This window comes from Podarcis cretensis (assembly GCF_951804945.1).
Source record: "Podarcis cretensis genome assembly, chromosome: 4".
In the NCBI taxonomy this organism is placed as follows: Eukaryota; Metazoa; Chordata; class Lepidosauria; order Squamata; family Lacertidae; genus Podarcis; species Podarcis cretensis.
In genome coordinates this window covers 63,144,304-63,158,881 of record NC_137173.1, presented here as the reverse complement: position 1 = coordinate 63,158,881, position 14,578 = coordinate 63,144,304, and the positions used below count along the sequence as shown (strand labels likewise).

General features: G+C 42.0%; 1 protein-coding gene across 5 annotated transcripts in view; it reads left to right on the top strand.

The window, feature by feature from the left end:
• Window positions 1-14,578, top strand: part of IL1RAPL1 (interleukin 1 receptor accessory protein like 1) — a 670,572-nt gene that overhangs the window by 498,020 nt on the left and 157,974 nt on the right. For all 5 annotated transcript variants that reach the window (XM_079972249.1, XM_079972247.1, XM_079972245.1 and 2 more), the window contains one exon: window positions 2,381-2,455. In XM_079972249.1, the coding sequence (XP_079828375.1) occupies window positions 2,381-2,455 (75 nt within the window). The remainder of the gene's footprint in view (window positions 1-2,380; window positions 2,456-14,578) is intronic.

Below are 14,578 nucleotides of genomic sequence, written 5' to 3'. Positions count from 1 at the left end.
GAGGCTATATGCTGATGGAAAGACTGTATGCTGTATATTACCACTGTGTGTAACCTGTAAGTTATGGAACTGCATTATACTGTCAGTAAAGGGACTGAGTCTAACTAGAACTGTCTGCTGTTTTTCTGTTCCATTGGCACACTCTGTTGGCGTGTTGAATGGGCACTCTGCACATGCCCCAACAGGGATATGCAGCCACTTCCTGTGCTCTTTCTGAAAGCATTTTTACGCAGCACAGTGGAGGTGCTTTGCTCTGACGCTGCTTCAAGCTGCTTCAAGCAGCTTTTAGAGGATTTTTAAGAAATGGGAAGCAGCCCTGGGTGCACCTCAAAAGTAGAATGATTGATCCAGTGTTTGGAAAGGACTAAACCATAGATCTATGTTCTGTTTCAACTGCTGGTTCGGCTGAATAAAATAAACTTCATGCCAAATTATGGAGTAGACTAAAATACTCAACCATCCTTGATTTTAATTTTAAGTGGGTGCTTTGTGAAAAGTAGTCGGAGCAAAGGTAATTAAAGCAAGGCATGTCTATTTCAAATTAAAGACAGCCCATTATCTAGCGCTATTAAATGATTAAATGATTTCTCATATGTATTGTTACACATAGATAAAATAAAACATTTTTGCATATCTGTAGACGCTCGTCTACTGTCCTCTGAATATTTTTCCTTCATTCTATTTTGTCCATTCCAGCTACCCACTGGTGGCAGCCATCTCTCAACAGGACCATCACCAATTAAGCCCCTGGCAACAAAACCGTATCATGATATAGCATCCTTCATTTATAGGCAACCACTGCTGAAAGTGACGGCAATGCTTTTGTGTGTGTCTTAAGGGGGAAGGAGAGAAACATAAGGCAGCTCCTTGGGAATGGAGACACATCCCTACCACACATTATAACGGGCTTCCTCAAACTTGGCCCCCCAGATGTTTTGAGACTACAATTCCCACCATCCCTGACCACTGGTCCTGCTAGCTAGGGATCAGGGGGTTGTAGGCCAAAAACATCTGGAAGGCCAAATTTGAGGAAGACTGCATTATAAGAATTTGCCACCATTGCTAAAGATTGTAGCAATCTTTAGGAGCCACTCTTCCCACCAACAAAAACCTGGGGGCGGGGGAACCCTCTGGCTGAATACTTTGGCCTAATACTACTCTGTACTGCAACATTTTATGGCAGGTCCCACTTTATTATTGCACGCACAGTGAAGATTCATGTAGTTTATCCCTGATAAATGTCAGTTTGCATAGAAGGTGTGACTTTCAGAAAGACTTAAGCTTCAGCAGCTCCCAACTTAGAAATTAAGTGCTGGAAAAAGATAAGGAAATGGTGAGTCTTTCATGCTTGGATTTCTTTTAGAGCTTCTCTGCAATGTCTGGTGCAGCAGAGGCAGTTTTAGGGTGGTGCAACCACAGCAGTGGCACTGGGAGCCATGCTGGAGGGGACGCCACAACAATGCTGCAGAATGGAGCGGGAGAGGCAGGGGGTGCTGAATTTTAGCGTCACACAGGGCACCATGGGAATTTGAGGACCCAAAGTCCACTACTGGGCCCATCTACATGCTGGTCTAGGCTCTTCAGGGAGGAAGGGTGGGGTATAAATTCAATACATTTATATGGGTAACTGTAAAGCTATCGTTAAAAAATATGTTTTTAGAGAAGCTGCTCATCTCACATTGAAGGGTAGTTTATCTTCCTTTGTGTCAAATTGCCTTGTACACAGATATTTTGGTTTTGAGTATTAAATTAATTGAACAAGGAGATAAAAAAAAGGTTGTAGAATGACACATTTCTGCAAAAAACATTGTATACATTTCTTTCTCAAACTACTGCGGCTCTTCCTCACTCCTGTTTATTATTCATCTTAATCTATTTCAAATGCCTTTACTAAAATCACTCATTTTTTCCCTTTCTCACAAATGCATACCCCCATACTTTAATTCCATATAGTAATTTCCTTCCACCTTCTATATCAATTCTGAGTCTTCACCACAATTTTCTTCCTTCTTAATTCCACTCTGTATAAATCCATTTGCTTTTGTCCCAACCTTCTTTCTGTTTCCCCCCCCCCCTGGCTTTTTCTGTCATTCCTTCTCTGCATGTAAGATTCATACTGTATGAAACACTGCAAAACCCTACCAAACTTGTTTGTTCAAAGTGGGACAATAACGGTATAAGTGCACAAGACATGCGCTAATGAAAATATTGTTCAAATCAAAGCAATTGTTAATACTGTTTCAGAAAACACTGCGGGGGGGGGGCGGAGAGCTAGGGGACTCCTGTTCTGTTTATTTAAAGTATACCCTGATTTCAGGTGTCAAAATATTCTTATTCAGGAATATTCAGAATGACCATGCTTCTTTTTTTCTCCCTGCAGCACCACTAACAGAAAAACCACCAAAGCTTTTATATCCTTCAGAGAGTAAACTGACAATTCAGGAGACACAGCTGGGTAAGTTGCATTCAGGAAGTGCTGATGTCTGCTGTGTCTTAATGTTTGATGAAGGCATTAACAATTAAAATTAAAACTAGAGATGACATTGCACTGTGCTTTTGCGCAGATATGTTTGAGGTTAGGTTATAATAATGACACATTTGCATTGATTCTATTGTATTTAATATTATAACTGATCTTTGTTAAAAAGCATGGTGTCATTTTCTTTCCGTAGTTTGCAGTTATTCTGTTTACAAGTAATAGTTAAGGGAAGTTAACTAAAAGTAGAGGAGAAGTCAAATTGAAGAGCTCAATTGATGTTTTGGGGCTATAACTGCCAATGGTCAGTGTTGATAAGGTTTATAGTCCAAAATATTTGGGAAGGCTGTGAGTATTGCAAGTAGAGAAGCCAGTTTTCCTGATGATTCTGAGTGCTACATGGTTTGTTGACTTTGAACCAAATGTACTGAATTTTTGTTTTACCCATACATGGACTTTTAAGCTATATTAAGTCATACTTTCATATCTCCAAAAGAGCATTTACTTTGTTCATTTTGTCAGATTGTCAGATTATAACTGAATTTCAATGGTTTATAATTCACTGTGAAATTCCCTGCGTTATGTTTGTGACTCTTTGGTAACTACAGAATAGAGTGTTGTCACCACCACTATCTAATTTTTAATGCTATTTTCCACTGCCATGGCAGGTCTAGGCTATGTTAGTGGCATTTAATGAATGTGGTTTTTGGGTCTTTGTCATATGTTCACTTGGAAACTACAAGTTATTACTTGTCTTAAGACTAATTCTCAACTTTTTTCATAGTAAAGGCCTTACATGGTGGACTTTAGCACCATTTTAAAGCATCTATTTTTACATATAGAGCCATTTGTGAAAGCACCCTCTGCTTAAAAACCTGAAAAATTAACTTCCTCAGAAAAAACACTACCCTTATGATATTAGCATCTCAATATTGCCAGAACAGGGCTTCAATATACATTAGATTGTTTGAAGAAAATAATATTTGTTGGTAGTCAGTTGCACTTTCTATAATATTATGTCTTTTTAAAAGAACAAGCAATGATTTATTCTAGCCTTGTATGTGATCATATCAATGGAATTTATGTGTCTGCCTGACTTTGCAGAGTACAAGTTTGGCTTCTAAATATTACCATTGATGTTTTGTTGTATTACTATGATGACTCTTGTGTTTAACTGCATACCATCTGTCTTACTTAATTATGATCAAGGAATGTGAAATATTAGACATCTTCTTAGGCATCTTTGAAGCATTACTAGATTGGCAAATTATAATTAAGCTGATACTAATTTCTGACTCCAAACAGTTAATTGGCATACTGCAAGTTCCTGTTTGGCTTCTGAGTTCTGCAGTTCTAGGTGTGTTAAAGATAAATTATTACGGTCATATTCTCATATGTGTGGGCAGCGCCGGAAGTTCTGAACCTGACCTGAGAAGCAGTATTCTATTTACAATGGGAAGGCACATTTTTATAAACTTACCACAGAACATAAGAAAGCATTGGGTTTGCAATGGCTAGTCCTATGAGAGGTAGAAATATGTCTAACCTTTTGATCAGAAAGCATTTGTTGAAGTAGTAGCTCACTGTGGGTCTGATCAAATGTATACTGCAAATATTAAAATTTCAGATAAAAGGAAAATTCTGGAAATTCTGTTTCCAATGAAGCACATACGTCATGTAGAAAAGCAACATGGTAAATAATACATTAATTAAGGCCAGTTTGAAAATAAATCTCTCAAAATGTGTAAACAGAATGTATAAACCATATGTACCAACTCTCTTGAACAGGTTTCAATCAAGTTCTGACAGGAAAGCTAATGGAGGTCAAGAATAAGATAATATAAGCTCTTCTCCGCTTTTACTAAGTGGTTCATTTGAATTAATCAGTATCTGTGTTTAAATAATGCATTTAGGATTTGAGTTGCAGAGGGGCTTTTAATAATACGCATGGTTATTTTCTACTCAAGAGGACCAACCTCTCAATATTTGGTTTGTTTGTTTTTACTGCTACAAGGAATAGGTGAATGCTTAAGACACCAAGCTGTCTGTGAAAATATATGAGAAATTTGTAAGAGAAAATTGTGGAGTGGGGTTTCATAGAAATCTGTCTTGTATCTTTCTTCAACCGCTTCCCTCACTGAGGCAGAATTATAAAGCAGTTAGTTGTGGCAGGCCAAACAAAACTCCCCAATGGCCATGCAGTTTATAGAAACAACAAAATAAGTTTCCCCTGGCAGGAGTTTTGCTCCACTTCACTAGACAAGACAGCACAAAGATGTCATCATCTTTTAGGAAATAGTCTCAGTTTTGCTTCCAAAGGAGGTGCCTAAAAACCTTTTCTGAAACCAAAGAAGACAGAGAAAATTAAATTCACTTTCCCACAAATTTTAACAGACAACCTAAAGCACAGCCTGCATTCTTTCACATCTCAGCCTAAATGAAAAAAAGAGTTGGAGTTGTGCTCTTTGTCACTTTTCTTTTCTTTTTTAGCTGCTTAGAACCTCCTGCTTAAAGCTGGAGCATAGGTAACAATATTTTCAAAACATCCCACTAGTCCAAGGATTGTGTTAGATAAAGGCTGGAAAACCTGTGGACCCTCCAGATTTTGCTGGACAAAAGCAAGGATTTTCAACAATCTTCATGGTGGAAATGCAACATCTAATTATTTGGGGCATGGGCATTCAGTGGGGTTTACCATCAGTACACAAGGTACCTGTGGGTTTGTGATTTTCCCCTTTCTCTTAAATGAAAACATCTGCTTTAAGCAACAAAGCTGCAATGAGCTGAGTTCTGCTCCATACACGATGGTACAACAGGGATGACACTACATCATGAAACATCAGTAAACTTATCTTCAGATAAAAGGGGAGGGGGACTTGAAACCCTCTACTGCCTCGTTCAGTAATAGAAGGGTCCCCAGGGTATTCCAACTACAATGGCAGCAACCTTCATCAATCTACCAGGATGCCATTCTGGTAAGCCTAGTGAAACAGCTGAAAGGTAGCTCAGCTGCACCAGAGTGTAGACAAAGGAAGAGTTAAACAGAGAAGAGTGTCCAAACTAAGCAGGTAGACACTGCCAGGATGAGGAGGAGCAAAGGAACCTGACTGAGAGAAGAGGTGCCCAATAAGAAAAAGCCCAGCACAGAACCAATGCATGGTTCCTTCTTTACAGAAGGAATTCGAACAAGGAGGAAGTTGGTGGACACCTGCAGAGTGTTAGTTTCTGTGATCGCTGTGCAGCTGCGTGGAGTCACAGGACTCTGTTTACATTCCAGAGACCTCACGGGAAAGGGAGACGGGATGTGACGTTAGTGGTTTCCTGTTTTTTTTGTTCAGTTGCTCTCTGCTTTCATAGAGAGAGGATGTCCTTTCTGTTCTGCGTAGTTTAGAAATAAAACTCTTTACAATGTAGCCAAACCTCTTGTCTCTTCCCTGTGCTGGGAACCCTGCTGGATAGAATATGCTTGAGGCCTTATCAATCGTCGGAAGCAATTTCAAAGGCTCAGCTCGGAGGAAGATGAGGCCTTATCGGCTTGGCCGAGCGGAGTTCCGACACAGAGCACCTGGGCTACTGGGAAGGAGGCATCCACTATAATTTCTTACAGTGGGAGAAGGAGCAGGAGGAGTTATTGGCAGACTTAATACCATAGTCTCAGCTCAGCTATAGGTGCATATGTTTAGGAAGTCCTTTGGGCAGAATCTTTCTTTACCCAAGCTATGCACATTCAAAGTGCACATTCCACCACCATCCCTCAAAGAATTCTGGGCAATGTAATTCACAGCCACACTTAACAAACTACGGTGCTCAGAATTCTTTGGAGGGGAAAATGTGTGCTTTGAATGTGGTTTTAAAGCATTATGTATTTGCAGTCCCAGTATCAGTGATGTGAATCATACTCACTTCAAAGTAAGAACCGCAACTTAACATTACTATGAGTCAGAACTCTGAATTTATTTTTTTTAACTATAGAAACGGTTTAACTCAGCAATCTTTCTACAGATAATTAAGGTTCTACAAATAATTACAATTCATTATAAATCTATTGCTTACATTTATAAGTTCATATGGCATCTCAGCTTTTTGTATGAGCTTAAAATCATGTTGTTACTAAGTTTGTTTCTTCAACAAATTATCATTACTTCATTAATTGGAAATTTACAGTTGATTAGTAAATTAGCAACTGAAACCTTTGAGGAAGATTAATAAATTCTAAGAAGATAAATAGAAAGAAATACTCTTAACAATGTAGGGACATTCAGTTCACCAAGTTGGACTCAATAAACCTTTTTTTTCTATTTTTGATATTTGCAGTACAATTTTAACATAGAAGCGCCATGAAAATGGGTCGTTTTAAAAGCAATTGTCATTTCACTTTTAGCAGAGGAGCTGAAGGGTAGATTGTAAATAAAAGCAGACTCAGCACTAAACACACTACTTTAAATTAGATACAAATCTTTCATTCTCGAGTGGTGTGAAGGAAAACGAGTCTTAGAAAAAAGGATGGATTCTCTCTGTTCAGTAACTGCTGTGTATGAAATCTATACTGACCTTGATTCAGTCACCTATGGGAAGTCTCACAGTCCCAGTTTACTTGGACAGCAGATTGAAAGGGTACCATCTAACCTTGAGATTTCAGGATCATAGAATCACAGAGTCGAAAAATTGTAGAGTTGGAAGGGACCCCAGGGGTCATCTAGCCCAACCCCTGCAATGCAGCAGTCTCAGCTAGATCATACATGGCAGATGGTCATCCAACCTCCGCTTAAAAACCTCCAAGGAAGGAGAGTCCACCACCTCTTTTGGAAGTCTGTTCCATTGTTGAACAGCTCTTACTGACAAAAACGTATTCCTGATGCTTATGTTCCTATATTCAGTTTTGATCTAAGTTTATGTAATAAAAAAGAAATACTTTCGAAACAGGATTTCTTTCTTTCTTTCTTTCTTTCTTTCTTTCTTTCTTTCTTTCTGATTTTGCTAGCCTGGTCAGTTTACAACCCTTCATTTCCTTTCTTTACTTTTCAACTGAAACACTACTTTGCCTGTAATAAACTCTTGCCAAGTGCACCAGTGTCTGCATGCTACCAAATGTATCCATTTTTGCAGGAAGTTTTCTCTTCACACATAGCCACAAATATCTGCTTTCCCCAAGTCCAAATGTAGCTAGAGATGAAATATTTGTCAAACATTGATTAAAGTGCATCGTATAAATCACAGCTTCCTAGGAGAGCACTGATTTCCTTATGCAAGAAGCTCATGATTTATGGTTTGTATCCTTTAATATTGGGAAATAATGTTAGTAGCTGGCCCTTGTCATGAATATAAATCACAGGCCTAGTTCACATGGTCAGCTTTGTCTCCTAGTGATGTCCTCTGAGTGTCCCCAGGAACACGTTGCACTGAGAATGTATTATCTGAACCAAGATCTGTTGGGATGCAGCAGCTGCCCTTTCTGGTATTATTGCAGTTACAAAAGCTGTGGCTGCAACTACAAAGTGGCCGATTAATATAATGAAATGTATTCCAGAGTCATATGGCAAGTATTTTGAACTAGCTTGTGTTCCTTTGGGGTGCTGCATAGCAGCTAGTTGTTCTGAATCCCTGAAGTTTTCATGAAGTTATCCCTGATTGGAAGTTCTGATAAAATTACAGAACAAGTGGAATAACTAAATCTGATCACTTCATGATCAGGAGACTTCCTACACAGTGTCAGCAGTTCCTCTGGCACAATGTTGGTCATATGACCTACAAAGGGAGCTGATTAAGTTTTATTGTATTGATATTGGTCCCTTTGGTACCTTTTTTAAATAAGAAAAACTTGGCAATGAAATCTTTAGCTCTAATTAAGTATGAGAAACAACGACCCTTCTAAAGCTGTAACACTTAGAATGATATTTGCACTTGTAAAATGTTTGAAATTTTGTCTGCAAACCACTTCTCATTAAGTGTACAAAGATCTTTGTCAGAGGTCTTAGAGAAGCCAGAGCCATCCAGCGTTTTTCTTTCCTTATTGTTACTATTTTTTTAAAGTGTTAATTGGTCTGTCTAAGGCGCAAAAAAAAGTTGACTCTGGAGTATTATCTCTCAGATGAAAGATTTGCTGCTGTTGTATGAAACTGTGATTCAGATATATTCCGCTCTGTGTAGTCCTGTAACAATCCAGCAGTCACAACAAGAAATAAAAGCTATGCATGCCCCTTAGGAATCAACTAAACTGACCATTATGGAATGGAGGTAGTGGGCTAAAGGAAGGGGAAATGGTTTGGGATGACTGCTGACAAATGCATGTTCACACAAATGTGTAAAAGTCATGAGATATAATAAGAATTGCAAACTCTTGTAGCTGTTGTCTATCTTGGACAGCTATTAGCAGGAATTCTAGTGAGACGTGACCCTTGGTGAAACTATGATGCAATTAGTAGTATTTGATCATTAGTTGAGTGAATTTCTTTGCCAAGAAACAGCTCTATTCATCCTCAATTAATTACAAAGACCTAACCTCAAAAACAAAACTTGGCAGCCGTAAGGAAATCCCCATATCTAGTGAATTATAGGGTAGCTCTGGTAAGGAAACCATTAACACAATAAATGTAACCACAATGTGCTTTGCATATTGTAGTGCCTCTTGCCTTGCCCATTCTTAATAGAAAACTATTCTCCTTCTTAAAAAAAAAAAAATCATTATATACAGCTCTTGAGTGGTAAATCATTGTGTTGAAAGTCAACACTTTCTCAGTAAATTTGGCTTTGTGGCTTTGGCTATGTTCTGTAAGCCAAACAGTAAAATAGTCCATGGCATAATACCATCTGGTTAGGCAACAGTGAAATACCATAATACTATCCTCGACTCTGCTGGCAATTAGGAATCACTTGGGAGTTTTTAGTGGACATTTGCCTCACAATTTTACAGCTGCATTCAGGTTAGAAATTGCACAAGGATGATAATAAAACAGTATGTGTCCGAGCTGCCCAAGGTCCCAGCTCACAGAGGACCAACGCCAGGTCGTCGTTATATACAAAAGTCTTTATTGAAGTTCAGTTTCCATTCCAAAGCCGTAGCGCGCAGCTCTACGTCTTAAACCCTAGACCGCCGAAGCTCCGTCTGAGTCTCCTCCCCCTAGACACCAGTTTAAGACTCTAGCCTTACTCCACCTCTTCCGTTGTTCTTTCCTCCTCTGGGTCCGTCTGCCCACCGGGGTGTTGCCCTTTCTGGACTCTTCTGATGCTGAAGAGTCCCCGGATTCTTCCCCCTGCCTCCAGCGTGCTTTAGGACCTGGCTCCCAATCTGAGCTCCCTGCTGTCCCGCGCGCCTGTACATTTGAACTTGGCACACGCGCCCACCCGGCCACCTTCCTCCTGACCGTTACACTGCTCCTGTCACTGCTTCCCCCTTCGGGGGGGCTAGCTGGATCTGACTTCCCCTCCGTTCCCTCACTCAGTGATAGGGGCGTGGTCAGCCCTGACTCATCTTCTCTCCCCACTGGAGGGGAAGCCTGCCCTGACACATGGGACTCTTCCCCCCCGATACGCTCTGGTGGGGAAACTGGTCCCGATCTCCAGCTGCTGCTTTGGGAGTCGCTGCTGGCCCCTAGCTTCTGGTGCGTCCCTCCCGGGACCCCCCTTGCCCTGCAGGTGTGCTCGAACCCAGGATCCTCCCCCAACACGTCCATGTCCCCCTCTCCCCCTGTTGCCTCGGGTGACGTTGCGTGCAAGGGCCCTCCCGGCAGTTCCCTGCTCCACCCCACTTCCGGTTGATCTTCCCACCAATAAGAGCGGTCTGTGCCAAACCCTGAGATTGATCCCTCTGGGGAGGTAGTCTCTGGCGCCGTTTCCTCAGCTGGTGAAAACCCCTGGAACGTGCTGGCTGAGAGTGTGGGTGTGAAAAGATATTCATCGAAATAATCTGCCGGCATGGGTCTGTGTGGGAAGAGTGCATGAAACTCGTCTTTGAGGTAGTGCTCCTCCACGGCATAGTACGGTACCCACCTGTTGGCGCTGGCCGGGGCACCTTCCCTGGCGAGGAGATATTCAACCCCCTCTTCCCCCCATCTCGAGGCGGATTCCTTCGCACAATCCAAGATGGAGGAGGTGCGAAGAGGCACAGCAAAGGACGACGAGTTTCAGATACGCGACGGACTGCTCATCTGCAAAGGGGCCCTCTACGTGCCGGGAGACGACCTCCACGCGAAAGTGCTGCAGCAGTTACACGACACGCCCAGCGCCGGGCACTTCGGCAAGGGCAAGACGGCGGAATTAGTAGCCAGAGATTTTTGGTGGCCCAAGATGAGGGGAGAAGTCGCAGAGTACGTTACTAGGTGTGACACATGCCAAAGGGCCAAGCCAGTACACAGGCCGCCGGCGGGACTGCTGGAACCGCTACAGACGCCTCTCGAACCGTGGGAGAGAGTGGCCCTGGACTTTGTCACAGATCTGCCCAGCTCGCGGGCAAAACGGCGGTACTCGTGGTCGTAGACATGTTCACCAAGATGGCGCACTTCATCCCTTGCGCGAAGGTGGCCACAGCGGAACAGACCGCCAAACTGTTCATAGACCACGTGTTCAAAGTGCACGGCTTACCGTGGTCCATCCTGTCCAACTGGGGTCGCCAGTTCATCTCGAACTTCTGGCAGAAGCTGCTGGGCATCCTGAACGTCAAGATCAACTTAGCGTCGGCACAACACCCGCAGACCAACGGACAAGCGGAGAGGGTCAACGCCATCATGCAGCAGTACCTGAGATGCTACGCAAATCAACAGCCCTCGACCTGGGTGGACTACCTACCGCTGGCCGAGTTTGCCTACAACAACATGAAGCACGTGTCCACGGGGGTGACACCGTTCTTCGCCAATAATGGGCGGCATCCCAGAACCTTCCCGGGATTAGAGAGAGTGGGGGAAGGGGAGCCACAGGGAGCAGAGGCCTTGGCAGCGGAGCTACAGGAGGTCCACGAGCAACTCCGACGGCAGTTGGAGCTAGCAAAACACGCCTACAAAGTGCAGGCGGACAAACACAGGAGAGTTGGGGAAGACATCCAGGTGGGGGACTGGGTCTGGTTAGCAGCCCAGGCAGTGCCGGCCAGATCGTTAGCTAAATAGTTTTAAAGTGCAATCCTTTATCTACTTTCCTGGGACTGAGTCCCATTGAACTCAGTGAGGATTACTTCTGCGTAGAAGTATATATTTTTGTGCTGTTAGCTGCTGAGATCTCTGAATTCTGAAAGCTGCCAGAATTTCTAGTTAGGTGGCGCAGAGCACTTTCAGTAACTTAGGGAAATGTCCATATGTACAAGGCTCTGTTTTATACAGTGTCAGATCAATAGTCCATATTTCTGATGGATAGCCACTGCAAAATATTGAGTGCAGGTGTGTCTTATTGAGATACTTTAGCTGGAGATGCCAGATATTTGGTTTCCAAAAGCGAAGCATGTACTCTGTGCCACCTGAAGGGAGAAAAAGTGGGTACACCTTCATGCCAACAGTAGAAAACTGGATAGCTAGATTGCACTTGTCCAACAATCATAGATGGATAGGGAATGGATGGAGCTTTGCAGAGCACATGGAGTACAAAGATCAGTCATACTGGAGCCATGCACAACTTTGCCATGCTGGTATTCTCTCATGCTGCCTGGGAATGATGGGTTGTAGTTCAAAACATCTGGAGGGGTGGCAGAGGTTGCTTTACACACTGTATTCAGCATATATGATACATACTGTCAGGGGCTCAGGAGCAGAAGCACAGGGAAGAGGGGAGATGGAGAGCGAAGGGGAAGAATCTGAGGGCAGCGTAGGGGAAGATGACAGTGGCCCGAGAGATTCCATGAGCCTCTCCAGCGAATCGGAAGATTCACAGAAGGGGGCTCCGATGGCCAGGGCAAAGGGGGTCCCGGGAGGGACACACCAGAAGCTAGGGGCCAGCAGCGACTCCCAAAGCAGCAGCTTTGCTTGTTTTTTTGATATTACTAGTACCAAGGGCTTTCTGCCAAGTTTCTAATAATTCTGTTGTTTGGTGCGTGTTTAGAATTAAATAATTGCACTATGTGCATTCTACTGAGGAACATCACATATCAGTTTTTGAAAAAATATAAAGACAATCCTGTTTTATTAATGTTATTCTAAAGAAGATTGTTAATGGATTCTTGTGCAGCAAAGCTAATCTAAGTGAATTAGTAAATATAAACTCAAGTCCTAACTCCAGAGAAAAACAATAGCCAACAGCCGTTTTGTATTTTGATAGGAGGGCTTTCATTTGACCTTATTCCAGCTTTGGCATTTCTATATCCTTTCATCTTACCTATCCATTGTCAGATTTAAGCATATTACTGTCATGTAAGATTTGTTAGTATGGCATCTCAAGACTAAAGCATACTATCAAGCATGATGAATATTTTCTTCATGTAACTCAGCAATGTACTAAGTCCTGATGTATGGCAGTGATCACAAAAAAAATATGGTAGCCTTCCAGATAGATCCATATAAATTAGTAGCCAACTGCTCACACCTATTGTTAGTAAGGGGAAAAACAAAGCCTTTCCCACCTGACTACCCAAGGGGGGTAGATTTTTACTTGCCACAGGCAGTCAGGCTAGCGTCTGTTTAAATGTCTGTCCACCAGACGTCTATGCTTCCCAGCTTTCAAGTTACCGTATATTGGTTTTCCCACACACAGAGAGAGTATACAGCCAGGGGCTTCAAGTGGTACAGAGTAAAACCAATGAGTTTATTCAGAAGATTTGCATTGATGTTTTAAGCCATTTCTTCCTATATACTGTTATGAGTTTGTGAGGAGCCAGCTACCGCTCAATCCCTGTGTCTAATAAAACTTAGAATTAATCAATCCTTGGAGAGTTAAACTGAAAATTGGTTTAAATAGTCTGACTCAGCTTTCCCTATCCAGGAAGCTACCTGGGAGAAGAACCATCAAAGGGAACAAAGCTAATAATGGCAGGGGTGGACTAGATGACACTTGGGGTCCCTCTACAATTCTGAGATTGTATGATTCTGTACATGGATCAGATCAAGTGTCCTTCTAGCATTCCACTTCCAAATGAAGCTGCTTCCATGAAACCCACAAGCATGATAGACATCTCCTCCAGGATATTGTATGTGCTTTAGAAGTTTTATATAATTCAAAAATCAGGCAACAAATACCCTAAATAAACAAGAAAACCTTTACTTTTGGGCTTTTAAAATGGATAAGCAATAGCACTTAGCTTCCCTCTCAGGTCATACTGTTGTGTTACCTTATCAGTGCACACTGTCATTTTGGTAATTTTCTCAATTCACAATAAAAAAACAAATCTTTTGCAGACTTGCATCAGTTCATAGCAAATGTAATAACCCCAATTCAAATCAACTTCATCTTCAGTCACTGGCCTAAGGCTACGTCTGCAGAATGTCAACCTTTATTATAACTATGGGTGCAGATGTGTATCTGACCAAAGAGACTTTTAGAGCTCCCACTCTAGGATTTTGACTAAAGTAAAGCCTGAGCTGAATTTAGCGGTTCATGCTCAAGTAAAAACATCCAAGGGAAGTCGAGGAAGTTTCACTGAGATGAAATAAATTTCTCAGGGGGCTTTTATACATCCCTTGCTGCTCTACATTACAATGACTAAGCTTTACTCGCCCTGACTTTCTGTGTGGACATGTTAGCTTCCCAATAAAGTATAACTGCAATTGACTCAATGTTGGTTAAGACTTTGTATTATGAAGAGCAATACTTTTAAATTAACTTTGGGTGCAAGATAATTTTCTCATCTGATATTTGGTTTCCCGACTACCTAAAGCAATACTGTTAAATCGCAAAGTGAAATCTTCATGCTAATCCTCACTGCTCCGTAGCTTTATGAGCATAAAACCCTGACAGTCTCAGGTGCTCTTTTTATTATGAATAGGTTGATTGAGCAGAGCAGACGGTTGAGGAAACTGTTAGTGTGATATAAGGCTTTTGGTCACTGGTGTGCTTTCAGGCTAGACTGGAAATGGTCAGTTGTGTGTGGGTTCAATCCCCACATTGGGCAAAAGAATCCTGTATTGCAGGGGGTTGGAACCCTCATGATTCCTTCCGTGATTCTGTGATCCAGTGTTCACATGTATGTTAGCT